The sequence below is a fragment of the Carassius gibelio genome, chromosome B4 (assembly GCF_023724105.1).
Source record: "Carassius gibelio isolate Cgi1373 ecotype wild population from Czech Republic chromosome B4, carGib1.2-hapl.c, whole genome shotgun sequence".
NCBI lineage: Eukaryota > Metazoa > Chordata > Actinopteri > Cypriniformes > Cyprinidae > Carassius > Carassius gibelio.
In genome coordinates, this window is record NC_068399.1 from 25,082,310 (window position 1) to 25,109,606 (window position 27,297).

At 36.8% G+C, this 27,297-nt stretch overlaps 3 protein-coding genes across 11 annotated transcripts in view; all 3 read right to left on the minus strand.

Annotated features, from left to right (window-relative positions):
• rassf3 (Ras association domain family member 3) overlaps window positions 1-19,077 on the minus strand; it is a 39,866-nt gene extending 20,789 nt beyond the window's left edge. Inside the window, exons 1-2 of one of the 3 annotated variants that reach the window (XM_052554267.1) lie at window positions 18,520-19,077; window positions 10,969-11,102 (exon numbers count right to left, since the gene is read on the minus strand). In XM_052554267.1, coding sequence (XP_052410227.1) covers window positions 10,969-11,102; window positions 18,520-19,057 — 672 coding nt within the window. In that variant the 5' untranslated portion in view covers window positions 19,058-19,077. Of the gene's footprint in view, window positions 1-10,968; window positions 11,103-11,790; window positions 11,939-16,200; window positions 16,337-18,519 lie in introns of those variants that run through there. The other 2 variants (XM_052554268.1, XM_052554270.1) reach the window with 2 other exon arrangements.
• An 894-nt stretch (window positions 19,078-19,971) lies between these two features.
• LOC127956205 (apoptosis facilitator Bcl-2-like protein 14) lies at window positions 19,972-22,979 on the minus strand. Of its 2 annotated transcripts, none has more exons than XM_052553993.1 (6): window positions 22,901-22,979; window positions 21,650-21,909; window positions 21,451-21,558; window positions 21,295-21,356; window positions 20,539-20,811; window positions 19,972-20,454 (listed from the first exon to the last, which is right to left on the minus strand). In XM_052553993.1, the coding sequence occupies exons 1-6, from the start codon at window positions 22,915-22,917 to the stop codon at window positions 20,416-20,418; spliced, it is 759 nt and encodes a 252-aa protein (XP_052409953.1). In that variant the 5' UTR covers window positions 22,918-22,979; the 3' UTR covers window positions 19,972-20,415. The 2 variants fall into 2 exon arrangements, with proteins under 2 accessions (XP_052409953.1, XP_052409954.1); XM_052553994.1 differs by having other exon boundaries at window positions 21,295-21,353; window positions 22,901-22,978.
• Window positions 22,980-23,533: 554 nt separating this feature from the next.
• dgki (diacylglycerol kinase, iota) overlaps window positions 23,534-27,297 on the minus strand; it is a 37,434-nt gene continuing 33,670 nt past the window's right edge. For all 6 annotated transcript variants that reach the window (XM_052555008.1, XM_052555007.1, XM_052555006.1 and 3 more), the window contains 9 exons: window positions 26,732-26,801; window positions 26,607-26,647; window positions 26,399-26,523; window positions 26,274-26,299; window positions 25,512-25,549; window positions 25,216-25,336; window positions 25,098-25,134; window positions 24,911-25,010; window positions 23,534-24,830 (listed from right to left, as the gene is read on the minus strand). In XM_052555008.1, coding sequence (XP_052410968.1) covers window positions 24,714-24,830; window positions 24,911-25,010; window positions 25,098-25,134; window positions 25,216-25,336; window positions 25,512-25,549; window positions 26,274-26,299; window positions 26,399-26,523; window positions 26,607-26,647; window positions 26,732-26,801 — 675 coding nt within the window. In that variant the 3' untranslated portion in view covers window positions 23,534-24,713. The remainder of the gene's footprint in view (window positions 24,831-24,910; window positions 25,011-25,097; window positions 25,135-25,215; window positions 25,337-25,511; window positions 25,550-26,273; window positions 26,300-26,398; window positions 26,524-26,606; window positions 26,648-26,731; window positions 26,802-27,297) is intronic.

The following is a 27,297-nucleotide window of genomic DNA, read 5'->3' on the forward strand; positions in this document are numbered from 1 at the left end:
ACAGAAATCAAATTAAGGTCGGCGGGAATTTTATAACGGCTTCGAGCGCTTGTCATCCATTCATTGATAGTTTTAACTTTCTACTGTAATAATGTTATTTATCTGCCTGAAGAGTACTACTACTGGAAATCTTTTAAAAAAGTACGTTCACTTACCTCTATAAGAATGCAACATACAGAAGCAAGCTTTCTTATTTTCCTTCTTTGAAACATAGCATGGACTACTTCCCAAGTTGGTGCAGGCCTACCATCTGAGCTAAAAATATAGGTTTGGGGCATTTAATACAAGGCAGTACGCCCATATGAAAGGGTGTAGCTGTGGACCAATGCAAACATGAGTCCAACTGTGTAAAAGTGGAAGACACTTTGATGACAGACTTCTGTAAAAGATGTGTGCAAGTGTGTGTATCATAGCAAGGTAGAACTGGGCCTGGTGAGCTAAACTAGCATGAGAACGACAACATTGTGATCACCCTTGTGATTGTTAATTAACATGTTTGGACAACAACCTGTGACCATGGTCACAGAAAAAATATGGGTTACCACCACTTTTACAACTTCTCACATTTCAGGTCATGTGTTTAAAAGTAAAGTTATCTGATCAGTCAGTTATGAAGAGCAAACTTCCATGTGGAAACTGCAAACCAGTAAAAAAAAATTAACCCACCCAACCAATGACAAATTACAAGCCTCATTTTTATGACTTTGTGTTGGACATAAGGTCTGGTTTTGGCTCTACTCCACAAGCAAACCGATCACTTCTGGGGTTAGGCGCTCTTTGTAATTTATCCAAAGATGTTGGGTCCCACTTTTCTCCAGATCATAGATATCTGGAGAATTAGAAAGTCGTCCTAAAATTACACATGTAAGTTGTAGCACATGTAACTAGTTCTTGAAAAAAAGAAAACTATTGTTATATTATATATTCAGAAGAGCACAGCATTTATGATATCCTAAGCAAATTTTCCACTAAACCCATGACAGCGCATCTGGTTTGGCTTGCATTATCCGTCAGGCGAAATTCATTACTCCAACCACCACCAAACAGTTTTTATATCAACTTCTAAGAGCTCCAATCCAAAAGAGCACACTGTGTTTCACTGAGGTTTTATCATATTATGTTTCCAAACAATTTTCGTTTATACATGTATATATTGTATTTTACAGTGTGTCCCTGATGATAACAGCCCACCCAGTCAAGAGAAAAATGTCTGATTCCAAAGACTGAAATCCAAGCAACATCTGCAGTAGATCAAGGACAGGGTAACTACGCCCCACAAACTGAGGCTTTCAAGAAGTTTGTGGAAGGGCAGTGCTTAATTTAAACCCAAGAACATGGAAAAGACCTAAAAATACCATGTCAGTAGAGAAACGGCCAAATCATGCAAACCACAGGCATCAGTGGTAGGTCAGTACTATGTCAAACCAACACAATCTCACTGCAAATCATAGATTTTTTACCTTTTGTTGTAATTCTAATTCTATGAGAATAGGAGATTTCACACTACAAAATAAATAAATAAATAAAAAATAAGGAAACAGAAGAAAATATTGGAATCCATGTGATTAACGATTGACAGCAAATTAGAATCCACCCAGCTTTAGGATGTGTTTACATGCAAACTTTTTTGTCTAAAAATTGAACATTTTATGCATTTTTTTTAATTTATACAAAAAGGCATTTTGACATGAACATGCAAACTTTTGAAAATGATACAATAATTTTTTCTGTGTAAACAACAAAGATGCAGAACTGAAAATGGTGACGTCATACACGTGCATATTACATATTTTATTCTATACGAATGCGTACAGTATGTGCACAAATGTGTAGCGTTTCTTTTACAGGTGACATCAAAAACTACTGGCATGGCATGCATTTTACATCACTTACTTATTTTTCTTCATGTCTTCAAAAACGTGAAGGATATATTCATTAATGTAATCATTATTGTGTAAACACACCCTTAAAGGACTTGCACGTTGAAAAAAGCAGACGACAAAATAATGTAATGTTACAAGCTGCTGGTGTGGACACTAAACGTTATAGTGATCTTTATAGTTATAGTCCTTGGTGTGAATGGGCCTTAAACTGTGCAAGTTCATACGATCGCATTTGTAGGTTTTAGTACAACCTGTTTTCAATAGTTAACTTTAGGGGTAGAGCTTTATGCTTACTTTTTTTTTTTCATTTGAATAACGTACCATTTTGGTTGTTGGTGTGAATGGGCCTTAAAATTTATAAGTCTGTACAATCCCATTTATAATGTTTTCATACAATCTGTTTACCATGTTTAGTTTTAGAGGTGGAGTATAATGCTTACTTTTTTTCCTAAAAATCATACGTTTTCATACAAAACACATAAAATATGAAATTGTCGTATTGTCGAAATCGTTATATTTTGTCATGAGATCAGTTTGAATTAACATTAGTTCTCACACAAAAATGACAATGGTTCTAAAATTCTAAATTATTTTGAAATACATTTTATTTGCCGATGCAGCACAAACTACTTAAAATACATAACAAATTGAAGTGGAAGCAACTTCCATAAATCAGTGTTTCCAAGGAGTGTGTGAAAATGTCTCAGTCTGCAAGGAAACTCATTCCCAAGCTCACTTCTCTCTGCTACAGAACAATGGGGTCTGGCAGGAGGGACACAGGGGTGACCTGTGACTGCAACCTGTAGCTTTTCCGGCTGTGGGCCGTAACCTTCATTACACATTGCCCACATTCTTATGCTGAGTGGCATGGCTCATGTTCCCAGCACACAGGCTCTGATTATGTGCCAGTATTTACATGAGGGCGTGTGGAATGTCTCGTAAATCAACTTTTAACAATTTCTTATACACAGAGGTGTCAAGTAACGAAGTACAAATACTTCGTTACTGTACTTAAGTAGAAATTTGAGGTATCTATACTTTACTTGAGTGATTATTTTTCAGCCGACTTTTTACTTCTACTCCTTACATTTTCAGGCAAGTATCTGTACTTTCTACTCCTTACATTTTAAAAATAGCTTCGTTACTGATATTTCATTTCGGCTTGAAAAAAACCTATCCAGATAAATCGCGCCATCCGGATGGAGTGAATTTGATTGTGGTTGGATGAGAAGTATAAACATACACCATTCCGACACCCTATTGGTCTGTACGCGATCCATCGCACCTGCACGTGACACAAATCACATCACAGTCCAGCCAGGACATAGACAGTTTTGGGTTCGTTTATCAAAAAATATATTTCTTAAAAGTAGGGTTGGGTATGGAACCGGTATCCCGATTGCCTCAGAGTCAGTCCGCTTAAATTTCACATGAAACCAGCGTCAGACCGGTCTCCTCCCGTCTTTCAGCGCGCTCTTCAATCCGCAGAGGCGCAAACCGCGAACGGAGCAGCGCATGCGCACTTAAACAAACAGAGGACACAAGGTATGTGTTTATCGATAGATTGTTAGAATATCAATATCTGTGCAGTTCTTTGTCATAAATACAGTTTACAAAAGGTCACGAGGTAGTTTTCGCTCATTACACCACAGCCGTTTCCTCCAGCGAAAATCTAGCCCTTAACACATATGAACGAACACATACTTTAATTACACTTACTTAAATATACTTAATTTAATCATACGTACTTTATACATACACTACTGTGCAAAAGTCTTAGGCCGGTGACACACTGGCTGCGTGGCGTGAGCGCCGCGTGTCTGAAGCGTCCCAGAAGCGTGGCGGATTCTGTGTCTTTACACACCAAATAAATAATTGACCCAGATTGTGAAATACATTTGTTAGCCTTAGATTAAGGGAAGCACAACTTGCTCAACAAGCTATGGATTTATTTTAAATATTTGTAATGTTCTTTAAAGTTATCCATAGTTTTTTTGTGGTTCTTTTTTTTAAAGTATCGGTTCAGGCACCGTTTAGGAGCCGGTACCATTTTAAAAGTATTGAAAAGGCACTGGACCCTACTTAAAAGTTATTATTTCTCACTGGCTCATTTACCAAATGAGTGCTTTTTCTTCGTCCTCCACAAATTAAGCTACTGTAGGTAGTTTGGTAGCGAGACGTTTGAATAATTTAGCGTTTTCGATTGACGATGCGATTGACAAAGTTGTGATAAGTAGGCTATACCAACTTTGTAACTCGTTCCCCCCCGAACACTGGACATAGCAGACGTATGTACCAAATACAAGAAGCTATCAATCAAGAAAGTATCAGGATTATGATTTCTTTTTCAGTTTTAGTTTTTGATTAATCACTTGGATTAATCATTCATTTTGACAGCACTATAATGTTTACTGTAAATAGACAACCATATAAGTGTAATTGTTACTAAGCCTGCACCAATGTTCTTGTCCATTGCCCTCGCAGATTCCTGCAGCTAATCATGGATGTACATTTACATTCCATTAAAAGTTATTGATGACAAGCCTCTGAAGTTTGACTTTTTGCACCATAACAATACTTATTGGCAACTAGTCATCATATCTCTAGTCCTTTAATTTATTTGCATTGTACTAAAGTGCGTTCATTTTAAATGGGCATATATGCGGCTGATGAAGACCTGAAGGTCGAAACGTTGCTTGATTAAATTCCTCTGGAGCAGTAGTTTTCAGTGTTCAGACTTCACTTCTTTATTTGTCTATATCATTTAGTTGTCTTGCACCTGCGTCCTAATTGGATGTTTGGGATGTGCACACCATTTTTTTATTTTCATATATGCGGCTGAAACAGGAAGCCTAGTGCATCCCAAATTTTTCAACATGAACATTTTAATATAACATTATAGTCATTATGGCCTATGGCCTTTAGAGAAATTTTTTTTGAGGCGGTGGGGTAGTGCACAATAGGCCCCTGTGGTGCGGCCTAAGCTTTTGTTCTTAATGGCATTTTCTTCCCCTTACATTACTTTTACTTTTATACTTTAAGTAGTTTTTTAAACCAGTACTTTTAAACTTTTACTTGAGTAAAAAGCTTGAGTTGATACTTCAACTTCTACAAAAGTCTTTTTACACCCTAGTATCTATACTTCCACTTGAGTAATGAATGCCAGTACTTTTGACACCACTGCTTATACATAAAGAAAGAGTTTTCTGTGGATGTGTAGATGACCTCAGGAAGTACACACCTTACTACAGTCATTAATGATCTCATCTGGGAGTGTGTGGTTTAGGAGGTCAGAGCGTAAAGCCATTTCAGTCCTCTAATTGTCCTAAATTATAAGGCTAAACCTGTAATGACAAATTGCTACATGTATAGTGTTTGCTCTTTAATTATACTTTAAGAGACCATTGAATCAAGGTGACTTAAGCATTACTTTGCAAAGATGACTATAGTTTTGAAAATTCATTCTGTTTTTGGCTCAAACTTTTACAGAACTTCATGTAACACAAAAAACACAAGTGATATAATAAATATTTTTATCCTCAGGCACTCTATTTTTACCAAGTTATTTATGTAACTAATACTGTAAAGCAAACGAGAGCCCCCAAAGGCACAGTAACTCTACAGTGCATGACAAAAGACACATGACTCCAATAAACACCCAAAAGGAGCATTATGCATAAGGGTGTAGCATTTTAAAGTGTTCGTTTCCCTCTTCTCAGATACTCCAGAAGTTATTATTTTGGGAAAATCAAGATATAAGAGGTGAACTCAAAAAGACAAGAATCTGAGGGAAGCTGAAACAGACAGTGACCTCAGCTTCTCAGAGATCCAACCCGAGATCAGGGTTTTCTACACAAACAATCAGTGTTCACTATCCCTAGATGGAAATCATAGTCTTTTCTCCAGCCAAACCTCACATATCCAGACAGTAAAGAAAGACTAAATAGAATGTAATTTAGTACCAGAATCCACACAAAGGAGGCCCACAGTTCACAGTTTGACTCCAGGACGGGTTCTGTCTTGTCTTGTGGTGGGTTTCAGAAGGTCACTTGAAGTTTTAAAGGCTCTTTGTATGTCGGTCTGGTATCTACAGTACATACAGGCATAAATGTCTACGTTATCCCAGAATCTTTTGAATTCAGCAGTCCAAACCCCCAGGAAAGCATCTACTTTGGTTGAAATTGATTTATCTAAACATAAACATTGGGCTGAGGTGGACCTGACCTCTATAAACAACAGCTTGATTCAACTCTCTAGACTGAAGATACAATGGCTCTATGATTGAAAGAAAAGTGAGGAAGTGAGGGAAAGGATGAAGATAAGGCCTAATGAATTGTGAGAACAAATCTGACCCGCATAGTGCCTTTAACTTTATTATTTTGACATTTTAAATCCTGTTTCACAGATTCAAATTATACATCTAATATTACATTTTGGCTTATCCAAATTTTGGAGTCAGAACAATCTATTAAAAGTTTTAAGGAACAGGTTTGTTATCAGTCCAAAATGTTTGGAAATACCTCAATATGCAATCCGACCCGTTGCTGAGCTTTCCACTTTTACATCCAGCTGATCCTGTCGGCTATTCCAGTCCTTCTGAATGTGGTGATGGCTGGGTGCAATTAGAAAGCACTCATTCACATGCAGACAGGCTGGGTGCGCTTTTCCATGGAAAGGTACTTTATTACTGTTTGATATAGAAGTAGCCACAGCAACCGCACTCTGGTATTCTGTCAAAGGGCACTCCATGGTTTCATTTACAAACATAGGCTAGTTTAATTAAAAACACTCTTTAGGACTTGAGAACTTATAGAATTTTGCATTTATGCACTGTGATTAAATAGCAATGTTTGCAAACCGTTGGAAAACAGTAGTAACGTTGCAGAAAAGGTTTACTGGATACCTCTTACTTAGCAATGAAGATCTGAAGAAAGAGAAGGGATTAGCTCTTAAACCAGACAGTTTCTAATCTCAGACCTGAGGGAAAACATATACAGTACCTGCTTATTCTGCTAAAAGGGTTTGTCTTCTTTAAAGTTGCGTAATGGTCACAGATTGTGGTCTTCAATTAGGTCAATGCCCTTACCTACATAGTAGGGTATTTATAGGTTCCTTTAGTTCATCATGTGATAGTTAAAAGCCAAAGTGAATTCTTCTAGCATTCCAGTCCAGCCAAGAACATATTTTCCCAAGCTGCATTATTGGACCAATAGTAGCCAAATTCTTCTAGCAATCTCCTTCTAAGCAAATGTGATTCTACGGCTATACAATTAATCGAGGTTCAATAAAAAAAAAATCACTCATTAAATTTTACAGGCCTAACTAATTTTAATCACTCAAAGATCAGCTGGACTTTCTGAGCAATCTACCAGCAGATCTACCAAAGAGAAAAAGCAAAAAGAAACCAGAACATGTTGTGCTCTGATACTTCAGCATTATCAAATGACAGCAATTCTGAATCAACATAAAAACTGCCCAAATTTTCTGATCACATAATCATTGATGAAATATATTCATTGTTTCTGCTTATATGAATATGTGACATCAACTGCCCAGCTAACAGGGAAGGTTTTCAAAACTTTTGCTGTAACGTTTTCTCAAAGTTGGTCAAACATTCTTCAAGTAACGTTAATAGAACATTTCTTCAGTTCTCAAAAAACGGAATCTAATGTTCTCAAAAATATTCACCTTTTTTTCGTCAAATCATTTAGATGTAACATTTTGTTTTTATTCATATAGTATTCAAAACTAACCAAGTTAAATGTTATGAAAACTTTTTAAAAATGTAATGTTTTAAACATTAGTTTAACATTCAGAAACAACGTTTTCATAATTTAATAATAACATTAGCTAAACTCTGACTTTCCTGTGAAGCGTATTTGATACAAAGTGTTTTCAAATAAATGTGAATTGTTTTGGACTGAACACACATTTCTACATAATGACATGTGGTCCTGTAGAATAGCATGTTTAACCTAGTCAAACATCATGTTATCTGTGACATCTGACATCAGTTGCAGACATAAACTCTAGATCAAATGTGACGCACAGCCAAATCAAATCAGTCTGATCAAATCAAAGCCAGCTGATTTACATTCTCTTCACATGATCTACTACTGTACTGCAGACAAATATCTGTCCTTCACTACTGAGAGTAATCGTAGTCTTACACGAACTAAAATCTTTGCTAAATCTATAATAATCAGAGACTAGATTGCGTAACATGTATCTTCATATCTCTTAGTAGGAGTCAAATGGGCGCGTGGTTAGTGCGGTGGAGTTAAAGCTTCACCACCCAAAGAGTTCCCAGCATTCAGTTCTCGCCTGCCAACAAACTGCTGCCTCACGAGAAAAATGGACGACCCACATTATTATGAAACATACTTGTGCTAAATCTGAACTTTAACATGCTTTTCTTTGGAATAGCCAAACTAAAAAATAAAAAATTTGAGCTGCTGCAGAAATTAAGTAGAAGTTATTGTCCCTCCTGCTGGCTTACAGTAATCATGAGTTTACACTTATATAGACTGGTGCTTATTAATTATTATTATTGTGGTCAATGCACCTGTGAGTCTGTGTTTGTATCTGTGCTTGAATCTGATGTGATGTGTGTGTGAACATAAACAGACGTGTGTGTGTGTGTGTGTACTGGCTTGGTTACGCCGCAGGCATCCTGTAACTGTTTCCTGGCGGGAAACTCTTTCTTTCCTACATCTGTCTGTTTGTTCATTTTTGTTTGGATCATATATTATACACCTCTGTTTCTTTCTCAGTCTCTGCACACAATATTGCCGACCTAACACTACAGTCATAACACAGTAGTGTTTTCAAAAGTAAAACACACTTACACCAAAGATAAAAAACATTTACTTTACAGTTTTGTCTGTAAAACATAAATCACTCTTAAATTGTTCACAGACATAAACAAGTTTATAATAAAATCTTTCATAAAAAAAAAAAAAAAAAAACTTGATGTTATGTCTTAATGTTTTGATGTACTTCTCCCCCAGTATTTTGTCAGTGGTTTGTTTCAGCATTGTTGAGTGGGTGTTACATGTAGACGCCCAGCCCTCCCTCAACAGTCAGCGGTTTGTATGACCTTGTCTGGCCCTGAGTAACGTGGCTGACTCAACTAACTGTCCTCAGCGGGAGGAGGGCTTCTGGAATGTAGGGGCTATATGAAGAGTCAGACAGACGCATGCTAAAATGAACGTTAGACTGAAACAGACAGCTGCTTTCTCACTGTCCTGTGAGAATGTACACACCCATGTTTAATCCCAAATTACTAACGAACCAACTTCAGATCTCACACACGATACAGCGTCTTTGAACGGTGCACTACGCGCTGAACATCCATAAGACAAATAAACAAACCACATAATATGAATAGTAGCAACAGAATAGTAGCAACAGTTGGCATTCACATACATATTTATTTGGTATATGTAAAATAAAATGTGACTAAACTTGGTTACATGAACACGATTGCAGCATAACTACAGTTAAACTAAAGGACAGCTGAGTTTTTTTGCAAAGCTTATCATGACTTATATGAATCACAGCTCTGCTATGTGGGTCAATGTCACCAAGAAACGTGAGTCATATTTTACCTCCAAAATTAAAAGGGAAATAAGCTATAGTTATATTTTGCACAAAGAAATAACTTTTTTAGGACTATTAAGTGTATTTTGACAACAATTAAGCACATTATCCTGACAAATTTCCACTACTATAATGCAGAAACCTTTCTTATTTATGTAAATTGTGTTGGTGCACAACATTTTTAATTACATTTAAATTATATTATTGTGTTATATTATAAATGTAATTAGATTTAATTTTAAATATTATTTAAATCAGAAAAGATTAGAAATACTACCATGAATCTTCAGTTTTTCACCACTATACAGTAATGAGAATTATTTTACTTTACATTAGGCTACTAATAATTTGGTGCAATGAATAAGACCAGTTATCATAAAAATAATATCACATTCCAAAAAAAACTTATTATTTTTTTTTTTTTTTTTTGGGATTATGGAGTGCATTTGCTTTGAAATGTTGACGTTCTTGACAGTTTTCATTAAATTCACCCATTTATAAATAATTTGAATCGGTTTTGTATTTTAACCAATCACAATACAGTAACGCAGCAATTTACATATTCCAGTATCTCTTCCTGCTTTGGACTAAACTGACAGATCTAGATTTATTGAATAGTACACATACCACACTAACCTGTCTTTTGACCCCGCTGGGTCACAGACACACATTCACAGAGCTCGTCTTTCATTCATACTGCACAGTTTACAGAGCATCGGGGGTGAGAGTCTTCACAGCACAGATGCATGAGAACAAATCTGGACCAGAGGAATTCTGCTGAAGAGTAATATACTGCTATTGTTATTTCCATGCCAGGTGCAATAGGACTGATTGTGTGAGTTTAAACTCATATGGTGCTAAATAACTTACTATTATTATTATCATATTTTCTCTTTAGCTAAATCCCACCATTGCGTCTAAATAGAAACAAAAAAAAAGCAATAATTACTTAGAGCAAGCTATGATCAACACACCCTTCAAACTTCACCACAACGGCCGTACTAAAGGACTATTAATCAGTTATCTGCACACGAAGATTAAAATAACATGCACAAGACCAAGAATTAATATAAAATTGCTCAAGCTACATTTACAGCAATATTGAAATTACCGTATAGGTTGTTTAACTGCAACTGATCTCCCCCTTGTGGTCACACCTAATCATCACTATCAGACTGTGATTGTTCTCATTCAGGGAAAGTTTAATTAAAGGGATAGTTCACCCAAAAATGTAAATTCTGTCATCATTTACTCACCCTCATATCGTTCCAAACCTTTCCTATTTTGAACATAAAATAAGATATTTTGAAGATCGCTGGTAATCAAACAATTGGTGGTTGCCATTGACTTTCATAGCATTTTTTTTCCTTCTATGGAAGTTCATTTTTGGGTGAACTATCCCTTTCACTCTTGTAGTTCAGGTGATATTGAATTGAATGTGTATGTAAACCTGAATGCAGACACAAATTAACTCTGTACTCACGCTGTGTGACGACTGATTGTTGTTAAGATGGTCCTGAACAAGAGGGCTGTGCTGGCAGCCATTAATGGCCCCGTTCTGATGACAGTCTAGCGCCACCTGGTCACGGCACTGAGCATGACACGTGTATTTACAACCTGCAGGAGAGAAAACAAGAACAGGCAGCTGTGTTAATGTGCTAAATAATAAGTTAATAACACACAATATGATTCAGAATATTCTTTAGGGTGTTTCTTTGTGGTTTCTATAGTCTTCTAGGGCATTTCTAAGGTATTTGGAGTGGTTTTATCATGTCCTTTCACCCACAAGGGGAAATAAATGGTGTGCTTAGTAATAGCACAACTCTCTTAAACAAACTGCATCATATTAGTTCTGGTCTGTAGGAGATTTAATGAAATACGGTGGTTTCCGGCAGGCTAAATGGAAAGCAAAATATTGGTTTGCAAATAAGATGGCGCACATGCAAAATCTTAACGTAGAAAAGCTTAGACGTGTTTTAGGAAAGTGGAAGAAAGCTCCATGCACATTTCGACAGTATAAAACTGACAGTCGTTTGAGCATTAAATCCAATGCATTGTTAAAATCATCTCTATTTCTATGTATTTTGCATTCATTTATTTTATGTATTGCATATGAAACATGCTTTCTGATGCTGATGATTGCACTAGATGGAAAATGAATGAATTAATGGATAGACAATAAGCTGTGCATCCTCTGCTTTCCAGTCCTCAGCAGTGTTCACAGAAACATGACGCACATACACTTGTCTGTTCATCCAATGTAGATTACATGAGGCATTTCACACAAGTCCATCATCACCCTTACCTGAAGATTGATGTTTGACTTGCTGGGTAATTTTGCTGTATAGTTTACAGAATGCTGCTCCCATCACACTCAAGAATACGAGTGATGACACTTTCTGTCTCAGACGCTTGACTCACAACATCCCATCAGAAACAAAGCTCAACCTCTGCAGTTCACTCTCAGAACAGAAGGACAAACTCATCTGCCTCTCGCCCATGCAATCTCCACGGAAGCTCATTTGTGAGTAACTCTCTCTCTTTCTCTCTCTCTCTCTCTCATTGTGCTGAGTCGGGCGATTTGACTGTCAAATGATGAAGCTCAGGTCACATACATGACAGGAAGTGTGAAAAGCACTTTGTGTTTAAATGTGCATTTTATCATCACCTAGATACTTTTACACCCATAACCTTCAGAGTTATTAGACTATTATTGTTCTCAAATTAGTTTGCGTCACAACAACTGGTGCCATTCTATGGAAGCCAGGTCTGCCACTTAATAAAAAAAATAAAAGAATTTTCTCAGAATTGCAATTCTGTCCATAAAGTCCAGTTCTGAGGAAAAAAGACTGACTGTATTTCTCAGAATTAAGTACTTTTTAAAACACAACTGCTCCATATGGATCCAGGGGGTTAATAAATGTCTTCTGAGGTGAAGTGATGCATACGTTTAAGAAAAATATGCATATTTAAAACTTTCTAAACCATAACCTCTAGTTTGGCGTACGTTTTGATTTAATAAAGTCTTTAAGAGGCTTGCTTCTCTGCATTTTATAAACCCAAATTACAAATAAGATCTTGTTAATATCTTAAATATTTCTGCTAGACATCAGTGCGATTGAATGGAGAGTACATGGTCCCCATTAAACTCACAAACATCTCTTTCTTAGAGTTTAAGAAAGGTCTCAGAAATCTCAAACTGTGCTCTCATTAGAAAAGTACACAATCAGAAGTCGGAGATCTCTAACACTTGTTCAGTATGTGAGCTATGTGAGTACACACTGTACTGTATGTCAACACTTATCACTTATCTCATATACATCTTTGTATATTTCACCTTAAGAATTTTAGACATCTAAGACAAAGTTGATGCTTAAATGTAACGTGCCAGAGATGACATTGACTCGAATAAAATATTCCTCTGGGGAACAGGAGGAACGCTGCTCTTTTAAAAGATCAGCAGAGAGCAGAATGACACAGAGGATGAGCAATGATAGGATGTGATGAAAGTGGATCTTTTATACTGGGGCATGATGGGTAATGGTTGCTTAAAGTGCCGTTCTTTACACAGAGCTGCGGTCTGGACCATGTAGGAACTGAGCTAATGTATGCCCACACACACACACACACACACACACACACACAATCTGTTCAGGTCTCTGGGGCAGGTGGGAAGTGCAGGCCTGTCTCTTCCTTAATTGCACTTCCCGTAATGAGGGATGGCGCTATCGATCAAAACCTACCCGAGGAGCAAACTTTACACACACACACACACACACACAGAGTCCCGAATTTAGACTGTGGTGTGACAGTGCAATATTTGGAGCTCTGTTTCTAAAACTTTGCATGTTGACAGAGAACAAGTCATTCAAGTTCTTAAACTCTTCCCGAGCACAAACACATTACAGACAGCTCATATAACACTAATGCATCATTCCCACAGCAGCAGCGCCTCACTTTCTAAATATTTACCAGCCTCACACAGAATACAGTTAAGCTTCATTTAGGAAAATCATTGCATTTGCTTTCACTTAAACTAGTGGAAGAGAAAAATAACATGCTTGAGCAAGAAAATATACACAGCATCCAAATCAACATACAGGCCATTCTAAATAATATGTGAGAATAATATAGTCATTAGACCACAATGACAATAATTATGACATAATTTGATGCCAATAGTGGCTTAATACATAAATAAAAATGTACTTTCCATTACCAGTAAAGTACACTATCGTTTAAAATGTGGGGGTTGGTAATATTTATTTTATTTTATTTTTCATTTTAAAGTCTCTTTTGCTCACTAAGGCTGCATTTATTTTATAAAAAATAAATTTAAAAACAAGACAAATTATGCAACTTATAGTCAATCACAGTTTATGGATGAATCCCAGTTTGCATACTTTACTATGAAGCAGCATAAAACATTTGTAAACCCATCCTTCAGACTGAGAAAAATGACATTTATGTCATCTGCTATCGTTTGGCATTGCTTGATTTTGACAGTGCTGTCCTCGTCAAATATCTCTCTCATATCAGACTGCATTTATTTGATCACAAATAGAGAAGGAAACATATAATTGTGAATTGTTGTAATTTAAAATAATGTGAATTAAAAATTCTATGTGAATTTATTATAAAAATGTAATTTCTTCCTGAGCAGCAAAGCTGCGTTTTCATTCTAGAAATGATTTAATTCTGAGAAATCATTTTAATATGCTGTTTAAGAAACATTTCTTATTATAAATGTTGTGTCTTTACTGCCACTTTTGATCAATTTAATGCATCCTTGAAGAATAAAAGTATACATTTTTTGTAAATTAAAAACTTGGAGCAAGTGTATATTTTTAATAGTAAAGTACTGTATGCAAACTGGGATGCTGCCATGAACTGATTGACCTATGAGAACCAGGAAGAAGGAACACATGATGTGTAATTAACGAAAAATGCAGCTTCTGACGTCAGATCCAGGTGGTTTTTTTTACTCTCGGTCTCCTTCATTTAACAGATGCGTGTGCTGGACAGGTGGAAGTGCTGTTCTTTCACTTTTTTTTTTTTTTTACATGTCCTCAAAAAAAACATTGCAAGAAAAACACAAGCAGCTTATGATGAATCATGAAACATTTGTACAACTTTTTTATGTGTATGATAAAAATATGTCCACCAGACTTACAAAATGACATTTATCGATGTCGCTAACTAATGCAATTTGACGTTGCTTGTTTTTTGACATGGCTATTTCCTCGTCAAATATCTCTCTCATATCAGACTCCGAAAACAATAGAGTCAGTTTGTGGAAACCTGCAAGTGACGACCAAACAAGTAGCCGAGCCTGTCCTTACTCAGCTGATCACAGATAACTCTTTTTCTGTCTGCGCTCATGGCAGAGCCACATTCTGTTGTCTCCGTGCCGAGATTAGATCAACACACCGCAGACAGGACACACACACACACACACACAACCATCCATCCTAAACTCACAGCAACACCTGTCTGTGACAAAACATTAAGAAGACGCTCCATTCTTATGCATGACTTTAGTCAATGGAAATTAAACCAGTGATCTATTCGGCATGTTATCGTGAACCTCTTCCCACAGTGGTGTTGGCTTCAGTGGATGATTTTAGTACTCGGTGGGAGTCTGTAGCTGTTGGCATTGTAATAATTAGCACTGCATTTGTCCTTAAAAAGCATGAGGTTTACATTACATCACCTGAGACACCACGGCACCCAGCAACACAACATAACATACCACACACAGACAAGACCCTCACATAATCACTGTCTATAGATGATGACTGTTTAGTCAAACCTGTGAGCAACAGGCATCAGTGCTGAACAAAATGAGCACCATGTTAACTTATCCATTAGGATGTGCTGATTAACCATCCCAGTTGCTCTGTCTTTCGTCCTTGATTTTCTCCTTTTTTTGAAAAGCAATCTCATACAGTAACAGCATTGCTCAACATCACAGTTTAGATTCAGTTTAATCCTTTAAATCCAATTAAACATTGGAAATACATTTGATTAGTCTTAATTAACTAGATTTAAAGGATAAAAAAGTAAAGAATACAATTATAAATATATCAAAAATATTATTTGGAAAGATGTCTAGTTCTATTACGTGACATTATTACATTTGTAATTACTGTATTGTTATAGTACTGTACTTAATATGATTTATATTGTATTTATTTATTTGTTTTCATCATTTTAAAATCTATTTTAATATACTTTTTACTGCTACTGTTTATTTATTTATTTTCATTTAAAATAAATACAATAATTCAATCATATAATAAAATAATTTTATTTATTTGATTATATTATTTATTTATTTTATCTTATTTATTATTTTTTTTTATAAATTTAATGCTTGTTCCCTAAACATTTCCAAAGACCCCCTGTACACCACAGTTTGAAAACCCCTGCTATATGCAATGAAGACTAGTATAGAGTAAGTTTAGGCTTATAATTTCCACTGGAGAATGACTCCTGCCTAATGCTAGTAAGCAACCCCATTGCAATGACCTAGCAACCACGTGCATCATATAGCATCATGGCAGTGATTTTTGCATATACAACCACTAACAATATGTTTAAGAAAATAAAAAATTCTAGATTGATTAAATGACACTAATATTAATCCTCATTGTTCCATAGACTTTGTACTGCTGATAAAAAACTACAAAACACTAAAGAGATCTGGACCCACCGGATGACTTCCACAGCAGACTAACTTCCAGTCGCCCAGAACGCCGCATGGCTTTTGGGAAGCGGTAGAGGATTCCAGTAAGTCTTCTCAAAGTTCTTGCAAAGGCTTTCCGGAGACCCATGACCAGAACAACATCGAGCCTCACTTCAACCCTTGAGCATTTACAGACTGAAATATCTTCACTGACTTTACAGTTTCTGCTAACTGCTTGTGGTCTCCTGTCATTGTGTGTGTGTGTGTGTGTGTTTGTGCAGTTGTTCTCTGGCCCCCTAGGTCCCCTTGTGACTGTGTCAGCTGGTTGAGGGGAAGCCCATTGTGATCCGATTGTGCTGTGACAGGACGGTGTGTCTTCTCTAGACACACTGTCACTGGCGTTACATAAACAGACAGATGGACGTTGGGGAGCCGACAGGTGGGTGTCAAATAGCAGCACACAATACAGTCTAACTAAGAGGGCCAAAGGAATGTGACCCACAAAGGTGGGAAAAAGATATCTTTATTCATTTTGCTACAGAATATTATTTGCAATGAATGACGTGAAGAGAAATACAGAGACGCTACAGTGGAAACCAGTTAACAGGCCGAAAACTCCCTTTCACTGCATTAAAAAGTCATTAAGACCATTAGCAAACTCCATCATAACTGTTTCAAAAAACACAAGATACAATACATGAGGAGGAAACTGTCACTTTTTCATGCACACTTTACAATTTATAATATAAAAGCATGTATATTTAAATAAATATGCTTCATTGCTTTTGGATATTCCTGTATACTGTACATGCAATCAGCATATTCTGAATAAACATATCTATGTGTGTTCTTTTTACCATTTTTCATAACACTTTTGTTTTGAATATATGCAAATGAACAGTCTATATTACTAAGGGAATTTTTGTTACGTGATTTTGTTTATTTAGTTTGTTTACATTTCTGTTTAGCTTTAGCTTTTTTTTGTTTTGTTTTTTTGTAGTGCTTTAACTTTATTTCTACATTTCATATATATATATATATATATATATATATATATATATATATATAAATATATATATATATATATATATATATATGTCTCTGTGTGTATGATTAAAAACATTAATATACAATTTATTTTTAATAGTTTTAGTTAACAATAAAATACCACAGTTACATCTCATACAATATCAATATTATTGCTGTCTTATTTAGTTTTATTTTGAAATATGACAGAGTCTGGTAATTAATCATGTGCATGTGCATGTAAACATGGTCACTGACCCACACCAGTCCACCCACATTACACAAACCTAAACAAATCCAACAACCGCTGAACCACTGCAAGCAAACTCATTATCATCAAAACAGACACTACTCTCTCTCTCACATAATATGTGAGGCAGAGTTAATGAATGGTTTCTCTGCCCACATATTCCAGGATCTCTAAGTGGACCCTTAAAATTTACTAATAATGAAATTATAGGCTAGATCACATGAAAATTGGATGGCTTTCAGGCTGATCAGCCGAGTCAGTGACTTTCTCTCTCTCAATTACCTGATCACTCGAGTCGAGCAGCCAGAAGACTCAGTGAAAGTTACCTTTGTCCAGTTGTTCCATTTGAGTTAACTCTTGTGAATGGACAACTTCTGCAGAAAGGCAGTTCTGACACGGAGAGACACTTTGAGGAGAATGAACTGGGGACTTTGGTAAAATTCATATGAGTGTTTTATGAATTTAATAAAAAACCCAAAGAAATACCCTTGCATTTCACTTCTAGCCAGTATCTAGAAGTATGATCGTGCTTTTTTAGGATGACTTAATTTACAATACAAATTTGGCTGCAGGTCAGATAATGTTTTGCATATGCTTTTTAGGAATGGTTTCACTACTGGAAACAATGCAAGGCATTCATCCAGGAATGATCATGTTAACCGTCACTGCCAGTGACCGTTACAGCTACAAATGTTCAGTTTGTGTAGAACCTGAGTCCTGGGTTTGATCAAATGAATTATGATTACACTTAGCTATAGGCAATGTCATGTAGAATTATTAGGCATATTTGTGACATAAGTAAATGTGGGTGACCATGGTGCAACACAGTGAATTTTCAAGCCTAAACCAGTCTGTCAGCATGCCTGTAAATGAGTGTGTGATGCGTGAGGAATCTGAAGAACATGCACAGAGTTTATGATGTGTTTATGAAAAAGTATAATGTTATAATTTCTACTACAGGAACAATATCCAGTGACTTGATGAAGAGTACACTATGCTAATGAATAGACCTTGTCTAAGCTAATCATATAATATGGCCTAGTAATAATATGATAAAAATAAGTTCTCACCTGTGCATGTCAAGCCACCTTGAAAGATATACGAGCAGCACACATCGCACCAAGCGTGCGTCGCGTACACACAAAACGTGTGTCCTTCTCCTTTCTCCTCTTTTACGCGCGGGTCTTTGGCCGAAGGTTCAAATATCGTCCTCACATCCGGGGGTTTGAAGCCCCTCTTTCTAGACCGCTGTCCTCCGTTCTCTGCCGCCTTGGGCAGCGCGTCGCTTTGCGCGGGGTTTGGAGAGACTCGCGGTCCTTGGGGAGACAGAGCCCTCCTCACCGCCTTCACCTTGGCGTTGCGCATTCTGGGTTTGGCTTTGGGTGAATTCTTCTCCATCGGCTCAGCTTCTTCCACACGAAAGGTGGGTAATCGATTGAGCTGAGGCAGGTCTAGCAGTGAGCCGACGGCGCAGTATCGCGGTGGTGAGTACTTCCTGTGATGCATCATGACTGCGTTACCAAATGCGCCCGAGGACACACGCAAATACCTGTAGATCTGAGAGGCCTGCTCGTGGACGTCTGCGATAAGACATTTCTCAGTCTTCATAAGACGGAAGAGTAGCGCTCGAGCCGGTAAGACAGGTGCACAATGCGCGTCTCATGTTTCACCTGAGCGAGCTGCGCGCACTCGCGCACACACCCACCGGCTCTGGTTATTAGATCGAAACAATTACTACAAGCAGGGTTGTTACAACAACAGAAATTGTGTCTCAGATTCATTTTATAGAATGTAATGGAGTTTGGCAAGAAGGTCTACTTTCTTTTTGATGTCTGTATGATTGATTGTCAAGAAGAATTAAGTGATTGTAGGACTAGATGTTCTGTATGCTTGGTAATACATAGTTACATAGTCAGTCACTATGTATGCTGATTATCAAGTTTTCCCCCCCCCCCCCCCCCCCCCCCGAGAGGTGTTGTACATACTGTAGCCTATACACACACACACACACACACACACACACAAACACACACATTAGTGCTGTCAAACGATTAATCACATCCAAAATAAGTTTTTGTTTACATAATATGAGTGTGTACTGCATATATTTATTATGTTTTATAAATACAAGTGTATGCATGTATATATTTAAGAAATATATATGTTTATATGTATGCATGTTATTAAAGATTATAATAGTATCTTGATTCTACTAGAAATTATTGTAGATATAAACCAGAAGATTAAGTGATGACCTTTAATTGATAAAATACACTAGATGGCCAAAACTATGCAAAGACCCTCTACTAATTAACTTATATAGTAATCAACATTTGAAGAGGATCAAAAACTTTTATCAAAAGTTGTCCTAAAAACTAAAACCAAAATGCGTTCTTGTCTTAGGAACTTTGATGAACTTTTTTGATCAACTTCCTGTGCCTGTTAATTAGAAGTCGGTCCACATACTTCTATAATACAGTAGTTGTTGAGAAAAAAAGAAAAAAAATACAGACAAAATGACAGAAAATTTAAGTTATTTTAATGTTATGATGTTAAAGTTCAAATACATTAATAAGACTTTTTTTTAAACAAATCACTGTAATAATCAGTGATAAAGAAAATAAATAACGTTAATTTAAAAACAGAAGTACAGATTTAACAAAAGGTCAAATAACAAATTAAATTACAAAAATAGTTTACAAGTGGAGCTAATCATGTAAACACATAATGCTGGTTTTCATAGAACATGTATTTTTGGTGCAATGCTTGGAGGCAGTAACTGTAGCACTTTCAGTGAGGTATGGTGCTTTGAACTACCTCTTTTTCTCTCGTGGATGTTATGAGATGAACAAAAACAAGCTTTTTCCCTGCTGGTTCACTGTAAACAAATAAATCACTTTTTCGGGTTAATAAAGTGCCTGTGCACCTGAGAAAGTTTTGTAATGTGTGGAGAGCATCTCTTCTGCTCACTGGACTTCCTCTTTGGATTCGTCATCAACTTCTCCCTGTGAAAGGAGAAACATGTTTCTATGTGTTATCAGGCCAGATGTCATTGCTGTGAATAAACGCGTTTTCATTGAAACACTTACATTGCCTGCATGCATGTTTTTGTTTATCCACGTGGAGTATTTTTCCTGTAGATACTGGGCACCTAAGCCCAGCACTTGGGTCATCGGATGGTAGTGGATGCCAACAAGCTGACTGGTGGCTTCACAGACCAGAGCCACATTTACTTTCTTGTCTTTCTGCTCTGGAGGCACATCTGGAGAGACACTTCCACAGAAAGCTTCCATCACTTTCTTGAAGAAGCCGTATGTGAGAGAGGACTGCAGCTTCTCGTGTAACACCTTGTCTTCCTTAATCTGCAGCAAAAACAGGACAAAACAGATGTTTACAGTATACAGCATGTTTCACTGTCTGTGACGGCAAATCTGGTTTCAGGTCTAACATGCACTTTATCCTGTTTTTGAATACCCTGAATTTGGTTTGAAGCATAGTTAACAACATTTTTATACTATTATATATATATATATATATATATATTTTTTTTTTACTATATAAAAAACAACAATAGAAACATTTCATATTTTCAGGATATTATAAGAACATATACAAATATAGATTGTAATGGGAGAAAAAAAATCACATTATCATTCATAAAAGACTTTTGGACTTTTTCAAGGTTAATTCTTGTCAAAAAGGGAATGAAAAGCACATAGTACTTTATAACAGGCACGGTGGACAATATTACAGTGCAGGTAACTATGCTTGCAGAGACACCTGGTGGTCAGGGTTTACATCTCATGCTTAAATGACATCATGAGCACTCATTTGATTTCACTGACCTTTCTGTCCAGTTTATCGCCATGTTCTCGGAGGAGCTCCACCAGCTTTTCCACAACATCTACTGAGAGAACAGACACGTGAAGTTTAGTTTGCACTCTTCTCTCATAAAGCAACCGAAACTTCAGAAATCAAAAGAGAAGACAGCTCAATCTTACCTTCAGAGTCCGGTTCTATGTCAGAAGGAGCAAAGTGGACAGAGTCTGATATCTCGGTCAGTTCACTGACCATGTTTTCCATCTTATCCACTTCCCCATCATCTGAACCTGAAGGAAGCAAACCAGACGCTGGTATCTCCACAGTAGGGATGGTTTTAAAAAAAAATACTTTAAGATCAATATAATATTTCAAACTCACCCGCTAGTGTCGCTGGCTGCTTTAAGTTTGCTGGTTCATCTGTCTGTGGTTTAATACACTTTAAGAGGAAAGACAGTCTCTTGTGTCTTTTATTTTTCTTTGGTTTGCTGTGATCTTCAGCCGGCTGTGGTGAAGACGGGACGTCCTGCTTCAGGAGGGTGTCGGCGGGTCGTCTCTTACGGGTGTATGCCATGAGGAGTTTGAACTCCAGACTGTCGGATGCAGACGTCTGGACATCACCATTACCGTGCTGCTGATCCCTGCTCACATATGAAATACACGTCACCAAACCATAACACATATTTGTAAAGTTTATTTATATTAGATTTTATTATTTATGTTTTAACAGCTTAAGAATGTTAGAAATAATGAGGATATTAAGTGAAATGTGTGTGTAAACAAATGTTTAACAATAAAGTTTAATTTAAACCGTGCTAGATTTGTTAAGCTTAATTTAACTATGTTCCATTTTACTTTAAATTTAATTTCACTAATAATAATTTTTATAAACATTTCATTTTATAAACATAATTAGGTTTTGTTTACTAAATATACAGTGAAGTAGTCATGGACTACATTTTATATGCTTTCATGGCAAGAAATGTGTAGCAAAAAACGAGGATATCCCTTATGAAAATTATCTACAAATAAAACCAATCAATCAATTAAAAATTAACACACACATATATATATATATATATATATATATATATATATATATATATATATATATATATATATATATATATATATATATATATATATATATATATATATCCTCCGGACAGTATTTCGTGCATTAATGCACTAGCGATATAAGTCTCTAATTTAAGCGTATTTAACCCTGAATTTTCTTTGATTTTACATTTATTCTAACAGAATTATTTTACAAGTAAGTGATTTAATCCGGACGTTTATTTATTGATCGTATTAAGTCGCGTTCGTGTTGATGAGTGAATGTGTCTGGGCATGTTCACCAACGCTCACTACAATAAACTCCAGACGTTTATTTCATGTTTTCTTCAGTCTCAGACATCTCCATAAGTTTAGACACAAATCACACGCATGACTTGATGTTTTGTAAACTCTAGACATATTTTTGTAACTTACGTATAAACACGAAATCACGGAAGTGTTAACCAGAAACAACCAGAAACAAAATACAAGAGTATGAGATAGTGATTTTTTTAAAAATTGGTTAATATATATGTATAAAAACCGTACATATATAATGAAAGTTGACCCACTTACATGACTACGTGATCCATGTCCGATGTTATCCCAGACTCGGAGTACAGTGAAGGTTCGAGGTCAGGTTTTATGCGCTGTGGGCGGAGCCAATGTGAGACGTCACACATATTTGATCATTAGACGCGGTGACAGACCTTTTACTGTCTATGTGACGGACTCAGAGCCAGTCAGACAAACGATTTATCAGAAACCATGGTATTTCGTAGAATAAACGCATCTAACCTGACACAAATTTAAAAAGAAGAAGAACATTCGTAGGAAACGCATATTTCTTCTGAAATTCATATTATGTTAACAGCTCATAACAACCGAAATGCAAAATCAGTAGCATAATTCATATCAAAATCAGTCGTTTCTATTAGGTAAGTTACGGTTAGTAAAACGGTCACTACTTTTACATACATTCTTATGCTTTTATTGCATTGAATGGACGTTATGAACATTGTAATGCTAAACGTTTTATTTTTGTGCATGTTTCACTTTCGAAAAATGCTGCGTTCATGTCATACGTAATTTTGAGATGAGAGTATGTGAGGTTTTTCTGTGATGGCCAGGTGAAAAACTGCACGTTTTCTCTCTTAACGGTAATTTTAGGTTGATTGTGACTGTACAGAAAACACTGAATACTGGTGCTTTCCATCCGACTGCCCTTTAATGAGAAACATTAGTTTTGAGATCGTATAACATGATATTTTTGTCACATCTCCACATATCCCTCATGTCTACTCACTCATACACACCTAAAATATATATTTAGAAATGAAAAAAAAAAAACAATCATTCAAGTGGTCTCGTCTTTTAAAAGATAAAAATAAAAAATACAACTAGTGAACAATTTCATATTTTTCATTAAAAAAAAGAATAATGCCATTTCATTACATAATCACTGAGGGGTAGAAACATCCAGAGAGGTAAAACAATTTCCATGCACAATAATGCTTTAAAATGATACAGTATTCTATGTAAAAGAATCTCACAAAGGCTCAGCATGATCTGTTTTCATGCAGAAACTTCTCTGGGAATTTCCCAGCATGAGTCATATAACATTGACTAAGCATATGTTCAAAATACCACACTGAACTCACCACATCATTCATTTGGTAAAGTCATTCTTCGAGCAAACCACAACCTGTGCATTTCAGAAACCAATCAGCTGCCATCAATGAAAAAAAAAAAAAAACACACATCAGCTTCCTTTACTTGTCTTGAAACATTAATGTAATGTAATATTAAATAGATAAATGCACAAATGTCATCCATTCATATTGCATTGAATATGGCTCAGATCTTGTCTCGTCGTCAGAAGATAATTTCACATTCACGACACTGTAACGGCACACAAACGTATGAGTTTAAAATCTATGCGATGATTCGGTCCAATCGTAAAAAGTCTGGAAGAAGATCCTCCTTTAATCGAACTCTCTTCAGTTGATGTTCTTCCTCACTGTGTGTCTTTGGCACACAATATTGATGCATGACAGCTTCTATCTCTGGCATGTTTTAATGTCTTTTGTGTCTAAAATTAACCTGCGGTGCAACAAAACCTAATCCATCTTTGAATAAATAGTTATAATAAATAAGAGCAATAAATAAATGCTAAAACCCCACAGCGACATCAGTGGAAAAACAACAGCTAGACACGATCCCGAGGACTCTCTCAGCTCGAGGTGCTCTCCAAACACCTCGCTCTCCGTCTGTGTTCTCTCACGCTCTCTCGTTCTTTCTCTGCGAGTGCGAGCGGATGATCGGAGGAGCGCTTGACAGCCACTCTCTGTGGGTAAATATCTTTCCGACTCCATTCGTGTGAGCCCGTTCATACAGCCGTCTCCAGATCCTCGTGCGCCTCCGGCTCCTCCACCGGCTGGCTCTCCATAAGAGACACCAACTCCGAGTTCCCGGCGTCCAGGGCACAATCCTTAGGGGTTTTTCCCTGAAAAGGACAATGTGACAGTCTCTGCCGAGTCTCACATCACGTGTCAAAACAAAGAGGAAACACAAATAGATTCTCACCAGGAAGTTAGTTTTGCTGAGGGAAGCCCCGGCCTCCAGCAGACGTCTGCACACCTCCACATGCTGCTGGGCCGCTGCTTTGTGCAATGCGGTGTCGCCTCTGAAAAAAAAAAGGAATGGAAGGCAAATTAAATGCCAGTTCACATCATTAACATGCAAATCATCAGATAAACCTGCAGCTACGTACGTGTCTCTGTCAGTTAAATCCAGCATCAGCTTTGAACCTAAAAAAACAACAACAGAATTTAGCAATTCAGAACTCAAGCACATGGTTGTGTGTGTCTATGAGCTTGTTTCTCACTCACCGTGCTCCAGAATAAAACTCACGATGTCCGTGTGGCCGTGTTGGGCGGCCAGGTGCAGAGCGGTGCACCCCTGGGAGTCCCGCACCAGCAGACTGACCCCACGGGTGCGGCACCCCGACACCTGTGACACACACAACAGATCATGAGTCCAGAGGAGTGACAGAATGAGTCACACGGGTGACTTTTAATCAGAAAAACAAACAAGTTGCACAAGTGCTTGTGTGCCACCCTGCTGAGTCACTTCTCAAAAACACTTCCACTTTCAAATTCAAACAAGGAGATGCAAACAATCTTACCGTGCCTACATCTCCTTTAACAGCAGCTGACAGGAGAGCTGGAAAACGGTTGAGAATTTGTCAAAACAATGAATAACAATCATACATGAGGTATCTTAAAGCTGCGGTAGGTAACTTTTGACGCTCTAGCGGTTAATAAACAGAACTGCTTGCGTCTTGCGGAAGAACATTGTAGCCGGAACTACTTCTCTCTGTTTATGTCTATGAAGAATCACAAAGGTACTGGGTTACTCCGCCGCGGTACCCCCGAAGCAATCTAAAATAGTCCGAATATAAACACTTATTATAGGTGCACCCTAGTGATTCAGGACAAGCTAAAAACACGGTTTGGAAAATGGATTCATGGTGTACTCGCTTATTATATACATTTTTCTACATTTTAAACACAAACAAAGTTATGGACCGCAGCTCTGATTAGTTGTTTCTTAACGAGAGCGATGGATTTCTGCAAATGGCAATAGGACCACTGGGAGGAGCCAGAGGAGCTTGATTTTTTCACAGATTATCTGTCTCATATTCTACTGTCAGGACATAATGACAGGTTTAACAAATATGTAAAAAATATATTTTTACAAAAGTTACCTACTGCAGCTTTAAGAAATGCATGTGGGAATTTCTGCTGCTGGTGATTTTGGTTTAACACATGACCTCTGACAGAAAACATCAACTTCTAAAGAAAACCTGATCCATTTCTAAACAGTCAAGACCTGTTTCCTATCTCATCACCACTTCACTTCAGAGAAATATGCGTTTGTACTTTACCTTGTTCGTCTGAGGTCAGGGCAACCCTGTAATAAGGAAACCAGAGTAAAATAAAAGGTCACCTTTGTAGCCAGGTATAAACCTATCAGGAATGAACAGAAAGACAAGGTATTGATGAGTCTCACCCGGAACTGGGCTCCACCACCACGTCTGGCATCCCTGGGACCCGGACCTGGCTCACCGCTGGGGCCTCGTGGTCCAAGATGAAAACCTCATCCTGGCATATCTCGGTCACATAGTGCAGGTGCTCCTGTTTGCACACACAATTGTACATTACTCAGCTTCCTTTAAGCTTATAAATGTTTTATAAGGCACATTGTATGGTCATAATACCTGTGCCTTATCTATGCGGTAAAACCGGTCCGCTGATGTAGCTGGAAACAGAATAAACATGACAGCGGTAAGCATTTACTGACACAGAGAAGTAGTCGTCTTCCAGTACAGATGAAGTGACTCACAGTCTAGGAAGCTCCAGTTTGGTGAAAGTCTGTGTGCAGAGCTGGGCCGCGGCAGACCTGCGCTCTCATCCTAACAAACAATTCAGAGCCACATTTACTATCAGTTCTACTTCAGTTCCTCCACTGAGGTGCATTTGAATACAAAAAGTGCAAATTAATTCTAATAAAATGTAATCGTCATAACTACTTTGTGTAGTTTTCATGGAATGCATACATATTTTATTTTCAATATGAATCACCTATAAACATATGGGGCGTCATTTATTTATAAATCGCTATATTTAATAAATTAACTTTTATTTTGTTGACCACAGCTGAAGACTACTTCATTTAACACTATGCTACAATTTACTCAAAATATTACATAATTACTAGATTCAAATTTTTATGTGAATAAAATTTTAGTTGGCACAAAAATTACCAGATTTAAATTCTGATGTGAATATTTTCTTTTTATTATTATTATTATTATTATTATGTTATTATTACAAATGGAAATATTTTTTTAAACAATTTTATTAAGTAATTATTTTTTTTTTATCATTACACAATTAATAAGGTATAAA

Coding starts and splice junctions, on each gene's coding strand:
- LOC127956205 (XM_052553993.1), bottom strand. Junction 20,812..21,294: donor GCGATAAACTGGACAGAAAG/GTCAGTGAAATC, acceptor TTTTTGCTGCAG/ATTAAGGAAGACAAGGTGTT. Junction 20,455..20,538: donor AAAACATGCATGCAGGCAAT/GTAAGTGTTTCA, acceptor CTCCTTTCACAG/GGAGAAGTTGATGACGAATC.